We start from the raw sequence: 27,361 nt of genomic DNA on the forward strand, positions 1-27,361 counted from the left end.
TTTTTTTATAGCATTATCCCTTGTATTCATTTTTCCAAATTATCCCCTCCCTCCCTTTACTCCTTCCCCTAGATGACAGGCAATCTCATACATTTTACATGTGTTACAATATAATCTAGATACAATATATGTATGTAAATACCATTTTCTTGTTGCACGTTAAGTATTAGATTCCGAAGGTATAAGTAACCTGGGTAGATAGACAGTAGTGCTAACAATTTACATTCACTTCCCAGTGTTCCTTCTCTGGGTGTAGTTATTTCTGTCCATCATTGATCAACTGGAAGTGAGTTGGATCTTCTTTATGTTGAAGATATCCACTTCCATCAGAATACATCTTCATACAGCATTGAAGTGTACAGCGATCTTCTGGTTCTATTCATTTCACTCAGCAAGGTTATGATAAATATTTGTTTAGAATTTATCAGAAATCTGATTAATGGAATCTGTTGTTGGAGATAAGATTTCTTGGACTTATAGTTAATGCTTTTTAGGAGTTTTAAAGCTCCACCCTCTGATAATTAGGGGGACAATTGATTGGAATAAAACTGGGTTAAAACTATTTTTGTACTGAAGGTTGAGTTTTAACTGCTTATGTTATGTTATAGTTATGTTCTTGCATTTTTTTGCCTTCTCACCACCTTGGTGAAACACCATGGGGGGTTGACCTGGTTCCCCAAGCATCCTGCTCCCTGGTAGGAATTTGGGGTCTGGCCCTATTTTCCTTTATCTCAGGACAGTCCGAATACCTCAGAGGCCGATAAGCTGGGTGGGCACCCTGATACTTGGCAATCCCCCTGATCCCTTCCACCCCTCCCCCATAAAGAATGGGATAGTGAAAGGGAAGATTAAGGATCTTTGCTTATTGAGAGACCAATTCTATTATAGATATTAAGGCCTCTTGCCTCCCCTGACTTCTGAGTCCTCATTCTTTAATCCCGACCCCAAGGGAAATTAGCTTTGGCTCTCTAAGCATTTTCTCCTACTTCTCTTTGATAGTTAAATGGGTCATCAGCACTTTACAAGCAGCCCATAGAAGGGACCTGATGCATTTTTTGCTAAAGACCCATTCCCCTGAATGTCACCATCTCCACCCTGGATGCACCCCATTTTTAATCTGTTCCCAAGATCTGTTTTCTCTAGGCTTCAAACTTTGGATTCTCAGCTACCCTTCAGCCTGGAGAACATTGACTGAGGACGACTGACCGAGATACCCCCTAGATGCCCTGCTGCCATCTCCCACACCTCAAGCCTCACCTCCTGGCATGAAACCCCAAATCTCTACGACCTTTGTCAGCTTGAAGCAGTTAAGAGGAGATCATCGCCCCTTTTCCCACATGCATCTGGAGGTGACTGTTTGAGGGGGGGACTCTGAAGATCTTTGGAGAAAATCTTCAACCTTGCCTCAAATGAGGGACACTGGGCCAAATACAAAAGGGGTTGTCCCTTACTTAACTCTCATCAATACTATTGGCAGCAGGCTAATTTCCAAAAGTGAGTTTTAGCAAATTAATGAAGGGAAAGATGAGGACTAAGTTCCCTAGAAGAATTTTCTATTAATAAGGGGGAAGATGCCATTAAAGCAGACCAAGTCCTAAAAAAGTTAGACATCATGAAGTTTAGTAAGTGGGTCAACACTAAAAAGAGTTAGCTATAATAAGAAGAAAGACTCCATAAGGCAAGCAAAATCCCTAAAAAACTTGCCGCCATAAGGAGGCAGTTCCTAACAAACATGTAAAAAAGTAGGGGATTAGTAGGTTCTTTTATAGGAGAAAATAACTTTAGGGGATGACATCACTTGGCCCTCAGACTGGATGTAGTAACTGTGGTGTCAAGCCTATGCAAGGAATTGGACAAAGAATTCAATTGGGGCCTACTGCAATAAAACAACAAAAGGCCTACTTAAGAACAAAAGACTTAAAGACCTTTTAAAGATAAGATAATCCTGTCTTTCATTCTCCCTGGTTGCCTCTGGGAGTAGTATGGACAATAAAATTCAGTCCCTCTTCAGTTATTGCACCTCTCTAGGGCCCATGAAGCTACCCAGAATCTGGGGACTTCTTATTGGGGTCTTCTTCACCCTTTATGGAATAAACTAAATGAAAACACTCTCATGGGAATATCACCTTAAACTATACTTTGGTTTTTGTTTTTTTTTTTGTTTTTGTTTTTAATTAAAGCTTTTTATTTATAAAACATATGCATGGGTAATTTTTCAATTTTTCAACATTGACCCTTGCAAAATCTTCTCTTTCAAATTTCTCCCTCCTTCCCCCCACCTCTTCCCTTAGATGACAAGTAGTCCAATAATTTAAACTATACTTTAAATGTGATTTGAGACTCTATAATAACAAATAGAGCTATAGCTAAAAGTTGCAGGTGTTTGTCCCCTCCAGTTTTCCCACCATTTCATAATTAGCATGTGAATACTTTTAAAGGTGATTTGAATTCTCTTATCTGAAGATATCTGCTTATATAGCAGTTCTCTAAGGAAATTTAAATTGAGTTTATTATTATTGACTTGTATTCTTTTGTTTCTGGCTTAGATTTCCATGATTAGAATGTATGCCTGGATTCCCCCCAAACAAAGGGAGAAAAGGCCATCCTGAAAAGGTGGGGGCTTCTGGGGCTTCTGCATTCAGGCTATTTAATCTGATGTTTTGCAGTTCATGCTTTGCCTTCTCCTTGTACTGATAAACATCTTGTCAGATGGGAGATGCCCTTTCTCTGGGGATTGTAATAAATCCCCTTTTGCTTTTTTTTACTCTGAGAGTCTCTGTTTTTGTGGACAGTGCTGTGTCACACAATCCCATCATTGGCTCATCAATCATATCTGCCAACCTTCTTCTTTTAATATCCTAGGATGTCATCAGTACAGACAGGATAGAATCCATCCAGATCTGGTATCTTAAAAGTATTGTTCTCCCTTAGTTATCTTGAATTTTAATTCTTCATTTACTTTTTTGCTATCTCTTTTCTGTTTCTCCACTTCCATTTTCCCAAGTCTTTTACCATTCTCACTTCCCAAATTCTTCTCCCATTTTTATTCTCCCAGTTTTTTTTCCTGATTTTCACTTCTTCATCCTCACCCTTCACTCCCTTAGTTCTGCCTCAATCTTGCTCTTTAGTTCCTGCATCCTTGGTTCTCTCCATTTCTCTTCCTCCCAGGTCCCTCTCCATGCCCACCACTCCCCAATTATCCTCCCTTATTTCCTTCCTTGCCTTTGGTCCTGGGGTGTGTAGGGAACAGATGCCCTTGGGGAGGAAGCTACACAATAGGGACCCACGTGACATGGGGGAGGTTGTATCCTACTTCCTTGAGTCCAGCCCCTGGTCTTTCCGGCACTGGCTTGACCAGCTACTGACAGTGATTGTCCACTACTCTATCTGATGGCCTGGACTTTCACTCTGTCAGTAACGGAGAGCCCTGGGAGACTCCTGACCCCTTGAAGCCTTCCTTCGCCTGATGACCCCACTGTGAGCCCGAGGTACCCATTACCCTTGGGAGGGTCTGGGGAGCTCTGCTGTAGTGCCCAGCACTGGGGGTTGTGACCTCTCTGTCCTATCTTTACTCTTGGCTTTGGACATCCAGACCCTTTGTGGCTGGGTAAAAAGAAGGATGATGGGGGAACTGTGTTGGGTCCTTAGTGAGAGTCTGGCAAATGCAGCCAGGAAGGTAATCAGTGACCTGGAATTCAGTATTTACATGCCTTCAGCTCTGGTAACTCTCAAGGTAAATAGAATGGGAGCCCAGCTCATCCTTCCCAAAAGGAAAAATATCTTCCAGTCAGATGGCTCCTGGGGCCCATGCTGGCTGGGTCTGTGTTTGGAATCTCTTCTCAGCTCTTTTTTCCTATGTACTTTGGACTCAGCCCCCAAACTTCCACCAATAGAATATTTTTTTATGTTTTGATATTTACTACCTTTGTGATCTTGGGCAAATGACTTTGTTTAGCTTACAGAACATAAATTGTTTGCTCGTTTGTTATTCTGAGTCATTGCATGAGATAGAGCTTTTGTAAGAACTTTTTGTAAGACAAGAGTCTGCAACCCACAGATCAAGAACCACTGGACCCTGTGATATTGATAATGTCTCCGGGATCTGTTAACCTATAGGCTGCTGAACTAGAAGGGATCTTGAAAAGAGATCCTGCAGTGTACACAATTTTATACATAAGGATACTTGAAGCCTAACTAGGGAAAGTTACTTTCCTGAGGTGACAGAGAGAGTCACAGGTCAGGCTATTCCTGTCTCAGGATAATAGTTCCCCCAAAGGATCATCTTAGTTATCAAAAGTCTAGCATTTATTGATGCCCAATGTATGCCCAGCCCAGTGCCAGGCAGCTGTGAGGAAAGATAGGAGATCCTCATAGTCAGACAAAATACCCCTGGGATGTTCAGAGAGTCATATAGAAGAATATGTCTCTTCCTCCATCTGCCTGCCAATTGCCTTTCCTTCTTGTCTCTGTTCCAATGTGATCTTCTCCCAGAAGTCTTCCCTGATCCACCCCATCCCTGTCAGATGGAATCTCAGTCCTCTACCCCATCTCCTTTTGTAGCCTTGCACTGTAATTGTAGGGATGGAAGGACAAAGCAATTTTCCAGCCAGACAGTGAGTTCTTACCCAGGAAATGCATGTTGAAAGATGAAATGCTGCTAAGTTTTTGGTAGAAGAGGAGACAGGAAGAGAATTCTTGGCTAAGGAGTTTACTCTTTTCTCCCATAAGGCTCCATAAGGAGCCACAGAAAATGAGAGGAAGGACATGATCTAAAAGCAAAAATTAAATTCAATAAATGTTTAAAAGGCATCTATAAGGTACAGCGGGGTAGGTATTGGGGATACAAAGACAAAAAATCTCAAAGTTTGCTTTTTTATGAGATTCAGTATGACAAATTTAATAAAAGGTCATTTGAGGAGAAAGCGAGTGTTAGCAAATGGTTTAACTAGGGAAAGTTTTTGGAAGAAGATGGCTGATATTAGGAGGAAATGAAATGAAAAAACTTTATTAAGTCTTTATTAATTATTCATATGAATATTATATATGTTTACTGTGTACCAGACATTGTGCTAAATGATTGGAAGGGGAGAGATTAGAAGCAAGCAGAGAAACTAGTTTAGGACACCCATTGTTTATGAGGACTTTGGGAAGAGAAGGGCCATCTGCTGAATGCTGAGACTGGGAAGCAGTCAGTGATGAGGGATACATCCTTATCAAAAATCCAGGTAGGTGATGCATGAGGCTTCATGGGGTAGGAAATTATAAAAAGTTAGGGTGAGCAAAAGATCTCCAACTTGGGTAGAAAGGGTGGCTGTTAGAACAGGGATTTTTTTCCTGACTTTTAAACAATTCATATTTTTTATTAAAATATTTTATTTATATATAAACAGATAATTTATATATAATAATATATTTTATAAAAATATATATTTAAAATATTTTATTTTTCCAATTACATGCCAAGATAGCTTTCAACTTTCATTCCCAAAAGATTTTGAGTTGTAAATTGTTTTTTTTCCCCTTCCTCCTTCCCCAAGACAACAAGCAATCCAATATAGGTTATACATGAACAATCATTTAAAAAATATTTCCATATTAGTTATTTTGTGAAAGAAAAATCAGAACAAAAGGGAAAAAGCACATGAAAGAAAAAGCAAACAACAAAAAAAGTAAAAATAGTATGCTTCAATCTACATTCAGTCTCCATAATTCTCTCTCTGGATGCAGATGTGTATATGTCCGTGTACATATGTATGTGTGTGTATATATATATATATATATATATATATATATATATATATATATGTATATATGGAGAGAGAGAGAGAATTGGATTTTAATATAACTAGTTTCCTTTGTGATCCTTTACATTTTTATTTTATTTATTTTTTTGCTAAGGCAATTGGGGTTAAGTGACTTGCCCAGGGTCACACAGCTAGGAAGTACTAAGTGTCTGAGGCCAGATTTGAACTCAGATGCTCCTGACTTCAGGGCTGATGCTCTGTCCATTGTACCAACTATCTGCCCTTTTTAACAAGTCATTTGGGCTTAAGTGACATGCCCAGGGTCACACAGTGTTATATATCTGCATTCAAACTCAGGTCCTCCTGATTCCAAGGCTGGTACTCTATCCACTGTGCCATCTAGCTGCTCTTGCATTTTTATTTTATGCTTTAAGAGTTCACACCACATAGCATATAGTATGCACTCCACAAATGTTTGATAACTGATTTACTTGGGATGTAATAGAGACCAAAGATTTTTGAGAGGTGGAAGGACACAAGCAAATCTATAGACAAGGAAGATTATGCTAGTAGTCCAGACCAGGGAGACTGAGAATATGGAGATGCTAGTGACAGAGGAATCAGGAAGATGAGCATGTTTGGGTGGGGATGGGATGCCAAGAACTGAGGTCTAATAAGACAAAGCGGAAAGGTACGGGCTCAAAGCCTTTGGGATGAGTGGCTGGGGGGATGCCAGCTGGACCTACCTTCTCTCTCCCCACAGACCAGGCCCAAATTAGAGATGAGCAGCCGAGCTACTAGGCCCCGCAGTCGGAGGGGAAGAGCGCCGCCCCCAGTGAGTGACCACGATCCCTGGACAGGTCAAGGTCTCCCCTTTGTTCTTCCTGAAAACAGGAAAAGGCGGTGTGAGAACACTTTGTCCGGCAGGGTGGGGTTGGGAACAATACGGAGGTCCCCGGGCTGGCCCAGTGTTCTCCCCATCTCCAGTCCCTTAACTGTGGGGTCTGTTTGCTCATCAGCAGCCCTCATCCCCCCAGAAAATTCAGAGCCTTAGGTTCTGCCCAATGGAGGTGTCCCTAGCATCCCTTAGCCAGAGTAAACCCACCACAGTGACCCAAGATGTCAGAGTCATCTGGTGCCCAAGGCTAAGGATGCTTGCAGGGGGAGCTGGACCCTGTGGTGGAGAGCACCGAGGAGGCAGAAGCGGCGGGAAGCAGTGCAGGGCCAGAGGTCCCCAGGCTGCCCCTGGAGTCATGTGCAGAGCACCCAGTCACTCCTGTAGAGCCGAACAACCAAGGAGCCTGTCCACAGCTGGAAGGACACAGGTAGGACGGGACTAGGTGGGCCCAGGCCTTTAGGGCCTCTCAGCTATTCCTATTCTTTGCCTCAATAGCTACCCAGCCATAATCACTGATTGGGTGCAGCCTCAGTCTGAGACCCCTGTGCTTAAAAAGGCCCAGGTCTCCCCTTACATCCAGAGCCATCTCAGGGTCCTGATATCCATCTGGCCTCGGACCCAGAGGTCTCTGGAAGGGAAAGGGAGGCAGGTGGCCATGCCCAGCATCCCTCACTTAAATCCAATTATGGGCCTCTTTGGGAGCAAAGGGCAAACAACGACCTGTCATCTTACTGCTATAGTCCAGGGGTAGAGAATTGTCCAGTTTAATTAGAGCATAGAATGTGTCTAGGGGAAATAGAAAGTAAGATTGGAAAAAGAGGTTCTGAACGACATGAGCTGCTTGAAGTTTACCTGAATCATCCTTTCAGAGTCCCTCCTTGCCTTCACCACTCATTTCTTTCTTTTTTTGTTTTTTTCACATTCATTTCATACATGCTTTCTATGTGGGGACTTTCCTGATAATAATAATTAGAATTTATATAGTACATTAAGGTTTGTGAAACATTTTACAAATATCTCATTTTGTTCTTGTAACAGCTTAGAGAGGCAGGTGCTATTTTTTGTCCCCTTTTTACAGACAAGGAAACTGAGGCAGATACAAGTTGAATGACTTGCTTAGAATCATACAGCTAGTAAATTATCAAGGTTGGATTTGAATTCAGGTCTACCTATTTTCCTAGTCTGGGAATCTATCCACTCACTGCTCAGCTGTCTCCTACCCCCTGGCCATTTTCTAGTTTTCTACTTATTTTACATACATTCACACTATGATTCCTCTAATAGATTATAATCTCTTTGAGATCAAGGACTTTTATTTTTGTGTTTGTATACTGAGGTCCCAGCACATCATCTAGCACATAGTACACATTTAATAAATGCTTGATAACTGATTTACTTGGGAAGTAATAGGGAGCCAATGAAGATTTTTGAGAAGTGGAAGGGCACAATCAGATCTGTAGACAAGGAAGATTATTTTAGTAGTTGTATGAAGGATGGATTTGAAGGAGGAAAGAGTGGAGTACAGGAGACCTGTAAGGAAGATAGTTACAGCTGAGTGTCAATGAGAGCCTATAATATGGTGGTAGTCATAGAAATAGAGGACACAGATTCAAGAGTTATAACTGATAATTGAGTGTTATAATTATTACTTATAATTGTTTTGTTAATTGTCATTGTCCATTGTAATTATTAATTGGATGTGATTATCAGTTGATTTGGAATTCAAGGTGAGAGATGGAAGAGTCAAAAATGGCTTAAAGTTTCTGAAGATAGGAAAGCCAATCGAATGGTCAAACAAGAACAATTAAGTCAGAAGAAAGGGGAAAGTTGGAGCTGATTTTGGACATGTTGAGTTGAAGATGCTGATTGAATATCAAGTCTGGAACTTAGATGATAAGTCAAGACTGATATAGATACAGAGGAGGGAAAGGGAAGAGATGCCTGATGCCAGGTTTGGGAAGCAGCTGTATACAGTAGAGTTGGCAAAGTGAAAGTGATTGAGGTTATAAAGGAAGATGTAGAAAGAAAGAACCATAGGATCATAGACTGGAACTAAAAGGGACCTTCCAGTAACTAGAAAGGAAGTCTTCTAGTTATTGATTTTATAGATGAGGAAACTGAGGTTCACAAACTTTCAGTGACAGTTATCTAAAGAGTAAATAGCAGAGCTAGGATTCACAGCCAGCTTCCAATTTCTTTCTTTCTTTCTTTCTTTCTTTCTTTCTTTCTTTCTTTCTTTCTTTCTTTCTTTCTTTCTTTCTTTCTTTCTTTCTTTCTTTCTTTCTTTCTTTCTTTCTTTCTTTCTTTCTTTCTTTCTTTCTTTCTTTCTTTCTTTATAGCTTTTTATTTTTCTAAATATATGTAAAGATAGTTTTCAGTATTTACCTTTGCAAAACCTTGTGTTTCAACTTTTTCTCCCTTTTCTCCCCACTCCCTCCAGACAACGAGCAATCTAATATAGGTTAAACATGTACAATTCTTCTAAACATATTTCCATATTCATCATGGTGTATAAGAAAAATCAGATCAAAAGGGGGAAAAACATGAGAAAGAAAAAACAAACCAAGCAAATAAGATCATCTCCAAAAAAAAAATGAAAACACGATGCTTTGATCCACATTGAGTCTACACAGTTCTCTCTCTGGATGTGAGTGCATCTTAGTCTATTGGAATTGGCTTGAATCCCCTTATTGTTGAAAAGAGTCAAGCCCATCAGAGTCAGTTGTCTCATAATCTTGTTGTTGCTGTGTACAATGCTTTCTTGGTTCTACTCACCTTTTGTTCCAACTTTCCCCCTCTTTCCCCCCCCCCTTCCTCTAGATGACAGATTGACCAATACATGTTAAATATGTTAGAGTATAAATTAAATACACCATATGTATACATGTCCAAACCGTTGTTTTGCTGTTCAAAAAGAATCGGACTTTGAAACAGTGTACATTTAGCTTGTGAAGGAAATCCAAAATGCAGGTGGACAAAAATAGGGGTATTGGGAATTCTTTGTAGTGGTTCATAGTCATCTCCCAGAATTCTTTCACTGGGTGTAGCTGATTCAGTTCATTACTGCTCTATTGGAGCTGATTTGGTTCATCTCATTGTTGAAGAGAGCCACGTTCTTCAGAATTGATCCTCATACAGTATCGTTGTTGAAGGATACAATGATCTCCTGGTCCTGCTCATTTCCCTCAGCATCAGTTCATGTAAGTCTCTCCAGGCCTTTCTGAAATCATCCTGCTGGTCATTTCTTGCAGAACAATAATATTCCATAGCATTCATATACCATAACTTATTCAGCCGTTCTCCAATTGATGGGCATCCACTCAGTTTCCAGTTTCTGGCCACTACAAAGAGGGCCGCCACAAACATTTTTGCACATGTGGATCTCTTTCCCTTCCTTAAGAAATCTTTGGGAATAACACTGCTGGATCAAAGGGTAGGCACAGTTTGATAACTTTTTGAGCATAGTTCCAAATCGCTCTCCAGAATGTGCTCACAATTCCACCAACAATGTATCAGTGTCCCAGTTTTCCCACATCCCCTCCAACATTCAGCATTATTTGTTCCTGTCATCTTAGCCAATCTGACAGGTGTGTAGTGGTATCTCAGAGTTGTCTTAATTTGCATTTCTCTTATTAATAGTGATTTGGAGCATCTTTTCATATGACTAGAAATAGTTTCAATTTCTTCATCTGAGAATTGTCTGTTCATATCTTTTCACCATTTATCAATTGGAGAATGGTTTGATTTCTTATAAATTAGAGTCAATTCTCTATATATTTAGGAAATGAGGCCTTTATCAGAACCTTTGACTGTAAATATGTTTTCCCAGTTTATTGCTTCCCTTCTAATCTTGTCTGCATTAATTTTGTTTATACAAAAAGTTCTTCTTTGGTCATAACAGGACTCCCATTTTACAGATGAAGAAATTGAGGTTCAAAGAGATTACTAGGGTCTTCAGAAATAGGATTTAAAGCCAGACTTTCCTAACTTTTAAGTTGCTACTTCTAGAAATCAAGGACTTTAGTAGAGGGATTTGTACAAGTTAGTTGTAAGCCCCTGAAAAGTTACCCCAGATTTGTGGGTCAGCATTTACCCACTAGTTCAAAATAAAAGACATTTAATCAAATGTATAACAAACTAAGCATCCCCATCCACGCAGAGGTAGATAGTTCTCACTGGCTGCCATAATGCCAGTGGGGAAGGAAGCTGATCATTTCAGGGAGGAGCAGAAGTAGGGAGCACTTGTGGCTGATCGATCAATAGCTTGTACCTGGGATCACAACATAGTATTTTCACTTTTTAAATTGTTTGGTTGCCTTTTTTTCCTTATTTTTTCTATTTTGATCTGATTTTTCTTGTGCAGTGTGGCAAATGTGGAAATATATGTAGAAGAATTGCACATGTTTAATCTCTAATTGGATTGCTTACTCTCTGGGAGAGAGGACTGGGGAGAAGGATGGGAGAAAAACTTGCAACACAATGTTTGGGAAGGATGAATATTGAAAACTATATTTGTACGTATTTTGAAAATAAAAAGCGATTATTACAAAATTTTTAAAAAATTTACAAATTTTGAAAATAAAAAGCTATTATTACAATTTTTTTAAAAATTTAAAATAAAAAAAAAAACAAATTTTTAAAAATTAAAAAAAAAAAAAAAAAAAAAACTTGTCCCTACTATGCACCAGGCTCTGTGCTAAGTACTGGAACAAATGCACAGGAAGGACAGCTAGTGAAGCTGACCTCCAACAAAGTCATCAGGCCATCTGAGCTGAGGGTCCCACCCTGCTTGATGACCCCCAGCAACGAGCATCCTTGCGCCATGCTGCTCTCTGCTTCCACCTGCTGGCCTTCAAATGCAATGAGGCTTTGAGGCCGACATCCCTATCAGCTATTCTTCCTTGGGACTGATTGGTTAGCTGTTTTTGTGTTATATATTGCTATTTCTATTCTACTGTACCCATCCCAGTAGTTAGTCTGCCATTTAGACTTTTAAATGATGTTTTTTTATTTTATTTTGTTAATTATTTCCCATTGACATTTTACTTTAATTTTTAATATTTTTATTAAAGCTTTTTTTATTTTCAAAACATGTCCACAGATAATTTTCAACATTCATCCTTGAAAAACCTTGTGTTCCAAAAATTTTTCCCTCCTTTTACCCTCCATCCCCTATCCTAGATGGCAAATAATCCAATACACGTGCAATTTTTCTATACACATTTCCACAATTATCATACTTCACAAGAAAAAGCAGATCGAAAAGGGAAAAAATGAGAAAGAAAACAAAATGCAAACAAACAACAATTTTTTTTTAAAGGTGTGAAAATACTATTTTGTGATCCGTACCGAGTCCCCACCTCTTCCTGGGTGCAGATGGCTCTCCCTATCACAAGACTCTTAAAACTGGCCTGAATCACCCTACTTTAATATTCTTTTTTAAAAATTGCTTTCTAAATTAGCTTCCTCCTCCACTCATTAAGACTGTTCTTAGACATTTTAAAAATTATTATTTTAAAAACATGTCTCTTCTGTGACCTCCCAGTCTAGTTCCCCCTACTCCCCCTACTCCTTATCCCCAGAATTGTGATGTTTGTAAAGATCTTTCAAATTGTACAAGGATATACAAATTCCTAAGTTACCATCCCCTAGGCTCAGCAAGTCAGCCCAGAGGCTTCATTTAGCTCAGTTGCAGATAAGATAGGGGAAGTTCCCATCCTGCCCTGGAGTTCCAAGAAAATCACAGGGTCTGGGCTGGATGAAGAATTTCTGGGCTTGTGAACTTTGCCCTGCTTCCCCACAGCCACAAAATCATTTCCTTTCACACACATGCCTGTGCCTCACACATTTATGAGCATGCAGGTCCCCATAGACGCATGTGGATGCATGCATGCATATTTATATAGTCATATCCTCCTCTGGCTCCCTCCCTCTTCATTTCTCTTCATTGCCCCTAGGGTTCCCCTCCTTCCCTGGGAACAGACTCTTTTGCCCTTGGAACAAAGTTCCCTAGACCCCAAGACAGGATGTCTTGTTGCTTTCTCTCCCAGGACCATCAGGAGAAAGTGCCCTGGAGGTTGGAGGGATGAGTGTGTGTATGTGTGGGGAGAGAGGGGGAGGAGAAAGAAAGAAGGGGGAAGGGAAAAAGAGAGAGAGAGAGGGAGAGAGAGAGAAAAGAGAAAAAGAGATGAGAGAGACAGAAAGAGAGATGGAGAGAAAGAGAGAGGATGAACATGAACAGGGGGTACAGTAGGAAGAACGTGTGAAACTATGATCTGATGGTCCCGTATCCTGGGCTTGGTTTCTTTAGGGATGGGCAGATTTCCTCAGAGTCCAGCAGCCATCTGCCTTCTGAAAAGCTGTCCCACTCACCCTCTTCTCTGTTCCACCAGCCCTCAGGAGAGGATGCCCAGGAAGGTGAGCCTCCTTCACACTCTAGAGGGCCTGTCATCGTCTTAGATGGCTGTTAAAATTCCCTGGCTGCCTTAAACTATTATTTAATGTTCCCCCCTCCCTATAACTTTTGATCAGTGTAACTCAGAATTCACTGGAGGCAACCCTACACTTTATGCCTCTCCTTGGAGGTTCCCACCCCATCCAAGTTTCAGCCTCTGTCCCTCCTAGGATCATCACAGCATGTATCCCCTTCCCCCTACCCCCCACTCCTGAATTTCAGGATTCCTTGGTCCCCACTCCCAGGTCATGGCCTCAACCTGTACCTGGCCCTGCAGCAGGCGGTTGAGTCCTTGGAGAAGGTGGCAGCCTCATGTCGCCAACAAGCCTCCAGCCTCCCTGCCTCAACCCCGCTCAGCCCAGAAGAGCCTGGCAAGGCTGATGAGGTAAGCATCTGCCAATCAATTAGGGAAGTCCCAGGTGGAAGGACACAGGCTCTGTGTCTGGAGTCTGATCCTCTCTGTATGGGCCCTCAGGAGAAATCGTGGCCTCTGCAAAGGCTGGAGGAGCTGGTCAGGAGCTGGGGCCCCATCGGCCAAGAGGAGGGGATCCCTGAGCAGGAGAGGGTCAGCTACAATCAGGAGGCCCTGAGCCTGGCTGAGCAGAACGCCAGCCTCCGGGGCTCTCTGAAAAGCAAGGAAGAGGAGTTGGCTCAGGATCAGGCTTCCTTACAGACCCTTCAGGATGAAAAGGAGAAGCTCCAGAGACAGGTGGGTTTGGAGGGAACCATTGGGTGGGAAAGGGGGCCCTTGCTCTGGAAGGAAGAGCATCCCCCGTCCTCAAGGAGGCTAGATTCTGAGAGAGAAGAAACAGTCTGACTCCTATTCTCTCTCTCTTTTTAAATTTTATTTTTATAGTATTTAATTTTTCCAAATACACACAAAGATAGTTTTTTCAACGTTCATCTTTGCAAAACCTTATGTTCCAAATTTTTCCTCTTTCTCCTCCCTTCCCGCTCCTTATTCTCTGGGAACTTCTATGAAAAGGGAGATACAGCCTCCTATTCTCCAATTAACACTACATAGTTCTCAAAACAAAACAAAACAAACAAACAAAAAAATACTACATAGTTCTCAAGTGATGAGGAAACTTTTTTTTTTTTTTTTTTTTTTTTTTTTTGCTGAGGCAATTGGGGTAAAGTGACTTGCTTAGGATCATACAGCTAGGAAGTGGTAAGTGTCTGAGGACAAATTTGAACTCAGGTCCTGCTGATTCTAGGGCCAGTGGAGGCAACTTTTTAATGGGAAACTCAAGGGAGGGCTTTCAGTTGGGAAGCCTTGAGATGGGGGGGAAGAGAAGAGAGATGAGGTATGAAAGGAGAAGAGGATAATTATTGGAGAAAAAAAGGTCTTGGGTGGGGAAGGATCTAGAATGGGGCAGGAAATTGTATCAGTATTGGAGATAGGCTGGTAATGGAGCTTTCCAGCACTCATCACTGCCCTGGTCCACCTCCCCCTCCAGGTCTGGGAGCTTCACGAATCTCTCCTGAAGCTGGACTTGTCTCCTCCGCGCCCCCTGAGCCAGGAGAGCTCCATGAGCAGATCCAGCAGCCCAGGGCCAGATGGGGAGCTCTGGAGGGCCCAGGTGGGTACCGCCATCATGGCTGGCATATGGTATTGAAAGGTTCTGTGGTACTGAAAGCTCTACAGGACCCTTGCTTCACAACTGTCCTGAAATAAAAGTAGTGTAGAGATTATCCCCATTTTACAGATGAAGTAACTGAGGCTCAGAAAAAAAAGAATAACTTGACCACAGTTTAATGGCTCAAATCCAGGTCTCCAGGTTCTTTCTTCTATACCAGGATTTTTTTTTTTTTTTTTTGCTTGTTTTTTGGAGATAATTAGGATTAAATGCCCAGGGTCACATTGCTAATAAATGTATGAGGCTGAATTTGAACTCAGGAGCTCCCAATACCAGGGCATCTGATGCTTTCCCCAGTGTGCTCCCCATGCCAGGACTTTTTAATGTTTTTATATCTTGGGCCAATTTGGAAGAATGAGGAAGCCAACAAACCACTTCTCAGAATAATGCAAAGAATGAGCATGTATTAAATACTGTGTGTTGGGCACTGTACTGAAGTCTTGGGGATACAGGTACAGGCAAAAAGGACAGTCCTCAGCTTCAAGAGCTTTTAATCTAACGGGAGACACAGTGCACCAAAGGACACTGAGAGGGCCAAGGGGGAAGAGGGGAAGGTTTCCATTGGAGAGAGCATAGTGTGGAAGCCTGAAAAATCAGAAGGAGGGGGGAATGAAGATGGCAAACTTGGATCCCTTCCCAAAATGGAAGCCCTGGGAGGGATTCACTTGTGGCAAAATGTGTTTAAACGGGTAAAATGAACTAAATATGATTACCAAGGCAACTATAAGAGTAGTGAATATATATACATACATATACATACACACAAACACATATATAGTTTTATTTATATAATATATTTTTCAATCAAAGTACAGGGTTCTCTTAGAGCCCCATGAACACCAGGTTAAAAATGCCTGTCTTATTCCTGTCTACCTTATTGTTAGGAGTTAGGAGAGTTAGGAGAGGGCCCCTCTCAACCTTTACCCCTAATCTGAAGCCTCCATAGTAAATCAGAATTCCCATTACAGCTGAAATCCAGGGTTTTTTAGGGTGACCAGAATCCCCACAATGGTGGGGGCACAATTTCAGGTCCTCTCTTAGGGCATCTCACCCCTTGCTACAGCAACTACAAAATATTTCCAGTCCTGGGACCCCGGCACCCCTCACACCAGAGCTGCAGGACCAGGATGCCCAAATGGAACAGCTCCGGAGGTAAAAACCTGTGACGCTCTGGGCTGGAGGGTCATTCTCAGGGTAGCTGACCAGGGCTAAGTTATCACATCCACCTCGCTCCTACCTTTTGTCCCTTCTCTCCTGTCTCCTTTCCCCACCCAGGACTATCCAGAGGCTCAAGTGCTTCAACCAGATGATGTTGGAGGCCCTGCAGTCCTGCAAGGGCCACTCAGAGGGGCTGAGCATGCAGCTGGGACAGAGAGAGGCCGAGACTACTGCCCTGCGGCTAGCCCTGCAATACAGGTGAGTCAAGGGGTAAAAGCCAGCAGCTGTCCCAAGGGGGACTATTGGTACTTACATTCAATAGGGAAGCCTACCTGGCATCCAAGGTAAAAGTTTGGGTTTTTGTGGGGGCAATATTTAAGTGGGATATATAAGATAAGACCTTTTTTGGGTTCTGTTGGAGCCAGAGGTCACGGAAGTTAGGGATGTTGAAAGGGGTTAGGATGGAAAGATTGTGAGCTAGGTGCTGAAATAATTGGGAAGAAAAGATAATGACCTGGATATCAAGAGATGGTTACAAGACCTTCCGGGGTCATAGATTTGGAACTAGAAGAAGAGATCTAAGAGATTCTGACCTGATCATCCTGCAGATCAGGAACCTTAGGCAAAGAGCAATTATGTGGCTTATCTAGGGTCATGCAGCTGGTGAAGAATCTGAGTTGGGATTTGAATTTTACATCTTCTCGCTTCCAGATTTCTATTCCCTCTGTGGTGTGATGGTGGCTGAGGGAGGGTCTGAACTTGGCAGTGGGATTCAAATAGTCTATCAGTTCCTCTTCCTTGCTCTGTGGGTCAGGGAATGTGAGAAAAGCAGCCATTCTTGGAGATTTACCAAGAAATGTTGAGTTCAGGAGAAAACTAGATTTCGATGTTTTGGTTTTTTAAATCTAGCCTTAATCACTGATTGGGTGTTGCTTAAAAAAGCCAAGATTTCTCACTCCACCCAGGGCCATCTCCAGTCTCTACTTAGCTCTCTGACTTTGGACAAGCCCTTTCCCCTCTCTGGGGCTCAGTTCCCTCACCTGTAAAATGGAGGAGTTGGTCTAGATCTCCTGAATTATATCTGGCCACTGGACGCACATGACTCTGGAGGGGAAAGTGAGGCAGGGGACCTTGCACAGCCCTCCCTCACGGAAATCCAATTGACTTGCAAGTCATAGCCACCTCCCTGAGGTCATGGACATCTTCGTTGATGAAGGACAAACAAGATTTCAGTGAGCATCAGAAGATGGGAGGAAACTGGGGAAGAGATCTGGGTTCGGGGGAGGTTGTTAGGAACTGTGGGACTGACTTATCAGGGAGGGGGTAATAAGGAAACTGCTTTTACTGGGGATCCCCCAGAAAATACTGGACAATCCCATGTGACACATGGGCCTGTCTCTCTGATGGGAATGGGACCCGCAGGGTAGAAACCAGAGGACAGGCAAGGAAATGGTGAGGTCTGGTGGCTAATCACATTCTGGAGCCAAGGGAGAGGAAGCACACCCTTATTGAATGTCAATGCCTGAAACAAGCCCCTGTCTGCCCTATTTTTTAAAACTGTTCTTTTTATTTATTTATTTTGCTGAGGTATTTAGGGTTAAGTGACTTACCCAGGGTCACACAGCCAAGAAGTGTTAAGTGTCTGAGGCCAGGTTTGAACTCATGTCCTCTTGACTCCAGGACAGATGCTCTATCCACTGGGCCACCTAGCTGCCCTGTTTGCCCCATGTTAGATCTGATTCTTGCTGGGAGACATATCACTGCCCTCACTGAAACCTTCGTACGAGGAGGCTCAGGTCCCTGAGCGGAAGAGGGATGGCCCAAGGCTGAGAAAGAAAACTTGAGCCTGGACTAAGGAAGCAGACCAGCTACCCAGAGGACTTTAGTCACAAACATCGATTCTAGAGGCATTAATGACGATGAGACAGGGATAATACAGAGGAAGGGGCAAGAGGTAGAGGCGGGGAGGGCTGAGGAGGGCAGCCCCAGGAGGGCTCTGAGCAAGCTTGTGTCTCCCAGTGATCAATGCGTGGAGGCCTATGGGGTGCTGCTGGACCTGCGGACAGTGGACGTGAGACCTGTGCCAGGCCCACGCGCCAGAGAAGGCAGGACAGAGTCAGCCATGGCAGAGGCACAGAGGCTTTTATCTGAGGAGGATCCTGCAGAGGCTGGTCTCCTGGCTCGTGTCTATGCAAGGTAAGCAGACCCAGGGGGCGTTGAGCCTGCCAGCCCTGAGAGGTAGAAAACAGGGAGGAAAGGCCACAGGGGTGTTTAGGCTGGCACAGCAGCCTGAGATTCTCCACAGTGCCATAGCTTCTGTGTTTTGCAGTCCTGAGGGCAGTAGTGTAGATGCACCCACGGAACTGGAGGTAGCAGCACTCCTGCAGGGTTATATTGGGAGGCTCCGGGCACACCAGGCCCTGGTGCAGGTGCCCCCTGAGCCAACCCCCAGACCAGGCCACGGACCCAATGTGCTTCGGGAGGAAGTCGTGTTCCAGGCGATGCTGGGGACTCAGCCTAACCTGGAGCTGCCACGGCTGGAAAAGTCGGAGATCCAGCAAGAGCTGGCCACCATGAGGGTAGGTCCCCCAGTAATCCTCCACTGCCCTCTCCTTTCCTCCTTAATCTCCAGCTCTTAGCAGAAGAAATGATTGCAGAACACAGAATATTGGAAGAGCAATCTTAGAAGGGAGAATTTCACAAAAGGTGAGGGTCAGAGGGAGCTTAGAACACATAAGACCAGAGCTGGGAATGGCATAGAATGTCAGAAATAAAAAGGATATCAGGATCCAGAACAAAGGAGCTGGGAGGGCTCTTTATACACTTAATGTGTGGACAGGGAAAAACCTTTGGACATAGGCCAGTTATGGGATTAGGATGCAGGTCATCTGTCCCATCTTATTTTCAAACCTCTGCTCATTGCCATGCAAAGGATGGGCTTCTGAGAACTCAGCAAATGCCCAAGAAACTGTTCCTCCAAGCCTGAACACCATATTTTGATTCTTCACTCATTGTGCCCCAAATGGCCCTCTGGAGGTCTCAGGTTTCTTTTTGGGGATGCTCAGCCCTGGAGAAAAGCATGGAACAAGCACTAAGGAGGAACTCAGCTCTGCCCATGTCCCTGCCCACAGGAGGCCCTGGCAGACCTGACCCTGAAGCTGCAGCTGGTGAAGAAAGAGAAGCGGGCACTGGAGCTGAGAGATGCAGCCCACCGGGCACAGGGCACTCTCTACCTCCTGCTCCTGGAGCAGCTTCAGTGGCAGCTGGGCCAAGGCAGATACCATGATACCCTGTGCTCGGAGAGCAGTGACAGTGACAGTGACAGCAGCTGTGGAGCATGGGTGAGTGCCTTTGGGGGGAAGGAGGAGAGGAGGAGGAAGTCAGGCCTTGGTTCTGTGGAGATGCCTGTGCATTTGGGACAGAACAACATGGTAGAAAGAGTTCAGACTGTGAGGCTGGTGACTAGAGCCGCTTTTTATTTTCAAAATACAAGAAAGATAGTTTTCAACGTTCACCCTTGCAAAATCTTGTGTTCCAAATTTTTCTCCCTTCCTTCTTCCCACCCCTCCCCTAGAAGGCAAGTAATTCAATACAGGTTAAACATGTACATTTCTTCTATACACACAAAACAAGTCAGATCCACAAGGAAAAAAAAAAAAAAAAAAAATACAAGCAAACAACAACAAAAAAAGGTAAAATACTATGTTGTGATCCTCATTCAGTCCCCATAGTTCTCCTGAATTTGTCAGTATCCCCCAAGGCTCTGCCCTAGACGCTCTTCTCCCATGAAATTATAATCTCAGAGATCACATATAAAGTTCTTTATTTGATATTCAAGGAAATGGCAAACCGCTCCATTATCTTTGCCAAGAAAACCCCAAATGGGGTCATGAAGAATTGGATGTGGCTAAAATGACTGAATAACAACATTTGATATTCCAGGCTCTTTATTATCCTGACCCTTCTGCTTATTTAAGCTTACTTACTACTCTCCACATATTTTTGGACTGAGTGACACCGACATTCCTGTTCCTTGCATGAAACACCCCATTTGCAGAGTCCAGACTTTTGAGATCCTTGAGATCAGGGATTTTTTTTTTTAACTTTTCTTTGTATTCTCAGGAATTAGCATAATACCTGGCACATAGTTGGCACTTAAAATGTTTGATGGCTGACTGGCTGTCACTGACTCTCTATGTGACTTTGGTAAAGTTATTTCCCCAATCGGTTTCTTCGTTTCTAAAACGAGGGTGCACATGTTTAATTTATATCGGATTGCTTGCCATGTTGGGGAGGGGAGAGAAGAAAGGGAAAGAGAATACAAAGTGAATATTGAAAACAATCTTTAAAAAAATTAAAGAGAAAACTATCTTTGCATGTATTTGGAAAAATAAAATACTATTTAAAAAATAAAATGAGTGTGATGATAGTTATTCAATGTACTTCCTAGAGTTGTCACAGGGAAAGTACTTTGAAAGTTGACCTATTGGTATCATTACTCCAGGCTCCCGGAGATGGGGACCAGACAACCTGGCTAGGGGGACCACGGGATTCAGAGGACATGTTGCAAGAACTTACCAGTTCCCTGACTCGGTGGGTACCTCCCTCCAAGGGGTGAGCATGAACAACTGAGAATGCTCTAAGGATGTTCTGCCCCATAGCCATCTGCCTGCAGGGGCAGGAAGGAAGGCCCCATATGTCCATCTTCCTCCACCCCTCTTCTGGGGTACCAGGACTCAAGAGCTACAAGGACAACTGGGGAAGCTCCAAGCTTCACTGGAACAGATGGCTCAGGACGAGCGGACCCAGAGAGCCCAGTGTTTGGAGCTTACCAGTGACTTCTGCAAGGCCCACAGGTTAGTCTAGCCAGCAAGTGGTTTCCCCAAACCTCCCACCTTCCAACCCTGTCTCCTTTCCCAGCCCTTGCCCACTGATAGAATTAAATGCTGCACATGTAAGTCAGCAGACCCTGACTCTGCCTTCTAGAACTTCGGATCAATTTAATAGAACACAGAACATCAGAATTGGGAGGGCCCTTAGAACCCGGAATGTTCCACTTGGGAGGGACCTTACAACATAAAAAGTCAGACCTGGGAGGGTCAGAGAACATTGAAGTATATCTCTAAGCCTTCTCTTAGGAGGGGAAGTCCCCATGTGGCACCGAAAGAGCACTAGAAGTGCTCCTCCAGTGCCTCTCGCCTCCTTGCCCACAGTGCCCTGGTGCTGGCCTTCCGGGGAGCCCAGAGGAAGCAAGAGCAGCAGCAGCAGACCCTGGAGCAGCAGATAGCACAGATGGCAGCCCAGCAGGAGGAAGAGCTGGAATCCCTGACCCAAGCCTCCCAGGCGCTAGAGGATTCCGGAATCCTCCTGCCCTGGGGAGAGACTTCTCTATAGAAATTCCAGTTACTTTCTCTCCCCACAACCCCATCCTTCACCCCCTATCTAATCACCAGCATACTTAGCTGTTCCCGCCTACCCACTCTGCACCAGCCAAAGCAATCCTAGCTAGGGTTCTCTCCACCAAAGCCTGACACCCCTTTTGGGGAGAAGAAGTTGGGGGATGTTGAGGGGATGGGCCCCACAAGGTCCTATAATTGAGAACAAGAAGAGACCTGGGAGCCTTTTTCTTACGGGCCCTGTCTTTTTGGACTAGGGTCCATCTAAATATGGCACTCCCTGTGTCTGCTGCTGCTCCTGGCCAGGTCTGTGGATCAACTGTGGAGCTGCAGGATGGCAAAGTCAGCCAGGGCCTGCCCATCCATCTCTGTCAAGGCCGTGCCTGCCCACCTGGCCTCCTTTTGGACTCTTTCCTCCTTCCTCAAGCTCCCCTTCTCTGGACTTGGGCCTAGGCCCCCCTCTGTCAGAATCTGGTATTGGACTAGCATACACCAATGTCCACCTGGAGAGGAATGGCCTTCTATTCCCTGGTCACCTGGAGCTCTCCACTGTTTTGGAGAGGGTCTGCGCAGACTCAGTTCTGTCCCCTCCCTGCCCACCAGCTGGTGTTCTATCAAATGAGAGCACCGCTCAGGCCCTAGGAGCAGATGGGAGAGGAGGAGGGTCCAGAGCTCATTGAGCAGACCCAGAAAGGACAGAGCATCTTAAAAGGCCAAGGAAAATTTAGGAAAAGAAGGAAGACAGAACCCACTGACTTTTGGAGCAAGAAAATGTATGGGGCTTTTTCATTCCCTCCTTCCAACCACCAAAAGAAGCCATCAACCCAGCTCTCCTTGAGAACTCTCTCTACAAAAGGCTGGCTCCTGCTTCTTCAATTGTTCCCAGGCCCAATCTTCTGCTAGCCATCCTTCTATTCCTTGACTCTTCTTTGGAGATATTGATCCTGTTTTTCCCTTGAGGGTCCCCCAGACTCCCTCATTTGCCTCCTAAACTCACAGGCTCTGTCTGGTTAAGCTATGGAGCATCTTCCCATAGTCCCTGATGGGTGGGACAGCAACAGTGAGGCTATGTTATTTAAGTATCTTTGCATAAATCATATCTCTCTAATCAGCCTCAGCTTGGACCAGTCCTCAGAGAAGACTAAGGGATTCCAAAGCAGGAAGCTGTACTGGATCTCCAGAGTCCTTGATGGGTGGGACACCTCCAGTGAGGCTATGTTATTTAGTATCTCTGTACTGATCTCCAGGTCATTTCAGGCGGGTAATGGGCTTCTGTAGGATTTCTATCATTTCTCCCACAAACAGGAGTGCCTGGAACATGCAGACTACTATGTCTAGGCACTGGGAGAGAGAAAATGTAGATGAGGAAGTTTCTGTCAGAAAAAAAAAAAAAAAAAAAAAAAAAAAGATAAACACAGATATATTTTCTACAACCTTTTTTCCCCCCTGAGGCAATTGGAGTTAAGTGACTTGCCCAGGGTCACACAGCTAAGAAGTGTTAAGTGTTTGAGGCCAGATTTGAAGTCTGATCCTCCTGATTTCAGAGCTGGTGCTCCATCCACTGCACAACCTAATTACCCCTATTCTCTACACCTTGAAGAAAACTGAAAACTCTTGCCTTGCTGTACTAATTTTGAGATCAACATGGGACAGTCATAGGAATCTATGACTAAGGATATCTTCCTTAAAGTAGCTGAAAATAAGGCTCAGGGTAGTGTTATGAGAGCTTGTGAGTAGGACCAAGGTCTGTCTGGACCAAAGATGTGACAGTGGGAGCCTCTAGCAATTGGAGTGAGGGGAATCTCACTAGCTGTGTGACACTGGACAAGTCACTTAACTTCAATTGCCTTGAAAAAATTTTTTAAAAGTATATTAGAGTGAATTTTTGTCCGCCTGCATTTTTTATTTCCTTCACAGGTAAATTGTACACTATTTCAAAGTCCAATTCTTTTTGTGCAGCAAAATAACTATATGGACATGTATACAGATACTGTATTTAACTTATACTTTAACATATTTAACATGTATTGGTCAACCTGCCATCTGGGGGGGGGAGAGGGAGGGGAAAAATTGAAACAGAAAGTTTTGCAATTGTCAATGCTGAAAAATTACCCATGCATATATCTTGTAAATAAAAAGTTATTATAAAAATAAATTTTAAAAAAATGTAAAAGTATATTAGAGTGAGATCCAAGGGGGAGTCCTTATAAGAGATGGCAAGGGCAGCTAGGTGACAGTGGAGAGAGTACTGACCAGGGCTCAGTCAGGAATCAAGAGGATCTGAGTTCAAATTTAGATTCAGGCACTTAGTTCAGATTAATACTACTAAACTATCTCACTCCCTCTTCAAGTGGAAATAGCTCAAGGATGTTAGCAAGTCAAGCAATCTTACAGTCCAGATGACTCACATCAATAGATTTAGATCTAGGTTTCTGTGCAAAGGCATAAGGGTGGGGGATGGATTATTACATTTAAGAAACCACAACTAAGTCTTTAAATGGCAAATAGAGGAATTCCTATTTTATCCTAAAGGCAACGGGCAACCATGGAAACTTCTTGAGTCAGAGAGTGACATGGTCAGATTTGCATTTCAGGAATATCAATTTGGCAATTGTTTGGAGGATGAATTGAGTGCAGGGAGATCAAATGGCAATGTATTACAACTGTCCAGGAAAGAAACAGTGAGGGCCTAACCAGGTTTTTGTGTGAATAGATTCAAGAAATGTTGAGGAAGCAATCAGTCAACAAGCATTTATCTAGTGCTTATTGTGTTCCAGGCACTATGCTGAGGATACAAAGAAAGATTAAATACATAGTCTCTGCCCTTAAGAAGCTCACATTCTAATGAGGAAGGCAGTAAACAACTGTGTGCGATATGTGGAAGTGGGAAGGTATCTCAGAAGGCAGACACTGGCAGTGGGGGGGACGGGGTGATGAGTGACTGTGAAAGGCCTTAACAAAGTAGGGATTTGAATTGAGTCTTGAAGAAAGGGAGAAGGGAAAACATGGCAGGTATGGGCCCAACCAGTGAGAAAACACAGGAAGGAGTCCTAGAGACTTGGTGCTGCTGGAACCTGATGTGCATAGAAAGTATAGAAAGACTGGGCAGACAGGAAGATGAATGATTGTAAAGGGCTTTGATACCACATAATGCATTTTATCTTGGATCCTGGAGGTATTAAGGAGCCACTGAAGATTGTTGAGGAGGGGAGTGACCATCAGATCTATACTTTATGAGGGTCACTTTTACAACTGAGTGCAGTTTGTTTCAGAGATGGAAGAGACTGGAGGCAGGGAGGCCAAGCAGAAGTCTCTGCAATAGACTAGGTGTAGGGTAATGAGAGTCTGGACCAGTATGGTGGCTGTGAGTGGAACGAAGGGGAGGTATTTGAAGGATGTGAAGCAGAAACCTGAGACAAGGCAACAAGGTTGGATAAATGGAGTGATTGTAAGAGAGGAGTTGAGAAGGATGGGGAGGTTTTGAGCCCAGGTGACTGGGAGAAGGCTGGTCTCCTCCATGGTAATAGAGAAAGATCCGAGAGAAAGTCAATTTGGCTGAATTGGACGTATGAGAGGGGAAGTCCAGTGAGATTGAAAAGGTAGATTGTGTAGGGCTTTAAAACCTTAATGAAGGAGTTTATTATTGATCCTAAAAGTAATAGAAACTCACTGGAGTTGATTGAGTAGGAGAGTCACATGGTCAACTATGAGCTTCAGGAATATCTCTCTGGCAGAGGTGCATAGGATGGGCAGGAAAAGAGAGGGACACCAAGTAGGAGGCTTGTTGCAATCCATTTGAGCTTTTCTTGGTGAAGATACTGGTGTGGTTTGCCCGTTCCTTCTCCTGTTCATTTTACAGATGAGGAAACTAAGGCAAACAAGTGAAGTGACTTGCCCAGACTCACACACCTAATAAGTATCTGAAGCCAAATTTGCAGATATCTTCCTGACTTTCAGGCATTCTATCCAATATGGCGCAACCTAGCCGCCTTCTTGTAGAGGTAGAAATGACAAGATCCAGCAACTCATAAAATGTGCTGGTGAGGGAGAATGAGGATTCCAGGATATCATCATTATTATGAAACCTGGAGCCTGGAAGAACGGTGGAGTCTTTGGCAGAAATAGGGAAGTCAATACAAAGTGTAACCATGTGTATAACATTTTCCTCATTGGTGAAGAGGATTACTCCAGGGAGTGAAGGTTGGAACCGGGAAAGGAGAACTTTAGCTTCCTGCTTCCAGAGAGAGGACATGACTTCCCAGCAATCCTTTCCACCAAGGAGGAAAGTCTTATAGAAATGCACTAGGCTTGAATCTTGGTACAAAAGTCATATCTGGGGCATGGGGGAGAAAGCGATAAAAATTAGGGAAATAGAAAAGACAATCTCACAGATTGTCACAGGGAGATGGAATCAAAGGCAGTTAGGAATTGCAAGAGGCAAAGGTCAGGTGAGAGAGCATTCCAAGCATGAGGAGACAGCTGTACATTGTGTACAGGGAATAGCAAATAGACCGGTTTGTCTGGAATGGAGAGACAGAGAGAGAGAGAAAGGTGAAAGCAGGCTAAAAGAATAGCCACTGTAAATGACTTTAAATTCTAAATGGAAGAGGCTGCATTTTTTTTTTTTGGGGGGGGGGAAGCAATTGAGCTTAATTGATTTCTCCAAGATCATACAGCTAGTAAGCATGTGAGACTGGTTGGAACTCAAGTCCTCCTGACATAATGGCCTGTGTTCTCCCTGTGCTCTCACTTCCACTCTGCTGTCCCTAGTTTATATATTTTTTCCTTTTTAAAATTTTTTAATTTTTATTGAAGTTTTTTATTTTCAAAACATGCAAGAATAATTTTTTCAACATTGATCCTTGAAAAACTTTTTGTTCCAAATCCCTCCCCCTCTCTACTCCCTCTCCTAGATGGCATGTAATCCAATAATATATATTTTTTCTTAGAGAAGATAGGGAGCCACTGAAAACTCTTGCCATGCTAAACTAATTTTTAAATCTACATAGACATAGGAAGATATCCTTAAGGTAGCTGAGGATAGGGCTCTGGGCAGTGTTATGAAAGCTTGTGCTTAAAACCAAGGCCATTCTGGTCCAAAGATGTGACTGTAGGAGCCCCTGCAAAGAGGGGCTTTGAAATGAATTTGACCCTGAAGAGAAGAAGGACTTAGGGCACAGGATAGATACCCACATTAAGGAACTGGGAAGAGGTTCATGGGATGGTAGGATTCAGAGCTGGGGGTCTTAGAGTCCAAAAAACCAGAAAAGGAGAAATGAGGAGTCACTGAAAATAGAAGGTAATGTCAAAGGTTTTGGAGGATTAGGGGTTCTTAAGAAGGATGAAGGTGAAGAAATGATCATTGGATTTGAGGATTAGCAAGTCATGGGCAGTGGGAGTGGAAAACCAACAAGGATGGAGGAGAGACTACACTCTGAGAGGAGTGTGGAAATGAAGGTATTGGGGACAGAAGGGAAGAAAGAAGGAAATAACATTTATTAGGTACCTTCTGAGTGCTGGACCCCCTGCCAAACATTTAACAAACATTATCTCACTCAATTTCATTTGATCCTTAGATAACATAGCTAACTTTTTCTTTAAAAAAAAAAAATTTGTACTAAGCTTGATTTACCTAAGCATAGTACAGTGGAAAGGGCAGGAGTCGGATTCAAATACCAGTGTTGACAATTCTTATCTGTGTAAGCTGGGTAAGGTCATTCATCTTGGGCCTCAGTTTCTTCATCTATAAAAATAAGAGTTGAACTAAATAGATTCTGAAATATCTGTCAATTCTAGGTTTATGATTCTATGATCAATAAATTCAGTTAGATTTACTTTGCAATGATTTGCATTTCAGTAAATGAACGGTGTATAAAATACCATAGTTTTTCAATCACTCCTTAGTTTTCCATCAAATATGGTCATTTCTTGTGGTATATTAATATTGTATTAATATTGTAATTTCATATCACAGAATTTGAGAGTAGGAAGAAATCTCATGGTCATTAAGTTTAATTCATATACAAAAGGAATCCCCTAGACAAATACATGTCTGTTCAGGGAGCCTTGAG

General features: G+C 43.2%; 1 protein-coding gene across 1 annotated transcript; it reads left to right on the plus strand.

The window, feature by feature from the left end:
- Positions 1-3,351: 3,351 nt before the first annotated feature.
- USHBP1 (USH1 protein network component harmonin binding protein 1) lies at positions 3,352-27,132 on the plus strand. The gene is made up of 15 exons (XM_074305507.1): positions 3,352-3,488; positions 6,508-6,579; positions 6,906-7,069; positions 12,953-13,059; positions 13,342-13,481; positions 13,572-13,805; positions 14,557-14,679; positions 15,800-15,888; positions 16,012-16,152; positions 17,914-18,090; positions 18,224-18,473; positions 19,026-19,235; positions 20,399-20,487; positions 20,628-20,750; positions 21,108-27,132. Exons 2-15 carry the CDS (start codon positions 6,526-6,528, stop codon positions 21,286-21,288), a joined length of 2,082 nt encoding a protein of 693 aa, XP_074161608.1. The 5' UTR covers positions 3,352-3,488; positions 6,508-6,525; the 3' UTR covers positions 21,289-27,132.
- Positions 27,133-27,361: the final 229 nt, after the last annotated feature.

Source organism: Sminthopsis crassicaudata, chromosome 1 (assembly GCF_048593235.1).
Source record: "Sminthopsis crassicaudata isolate SCR6 chromosome 1, ASM4859323v1, whole genome shotgun sequence".
Lineage (NCBI taxonomy): Eukaryota > Metazoa > Chordata > Mammalia > Dasyuromorphia > Dasyuridae > Sminthopsis > Sminthopsis crassicaudata.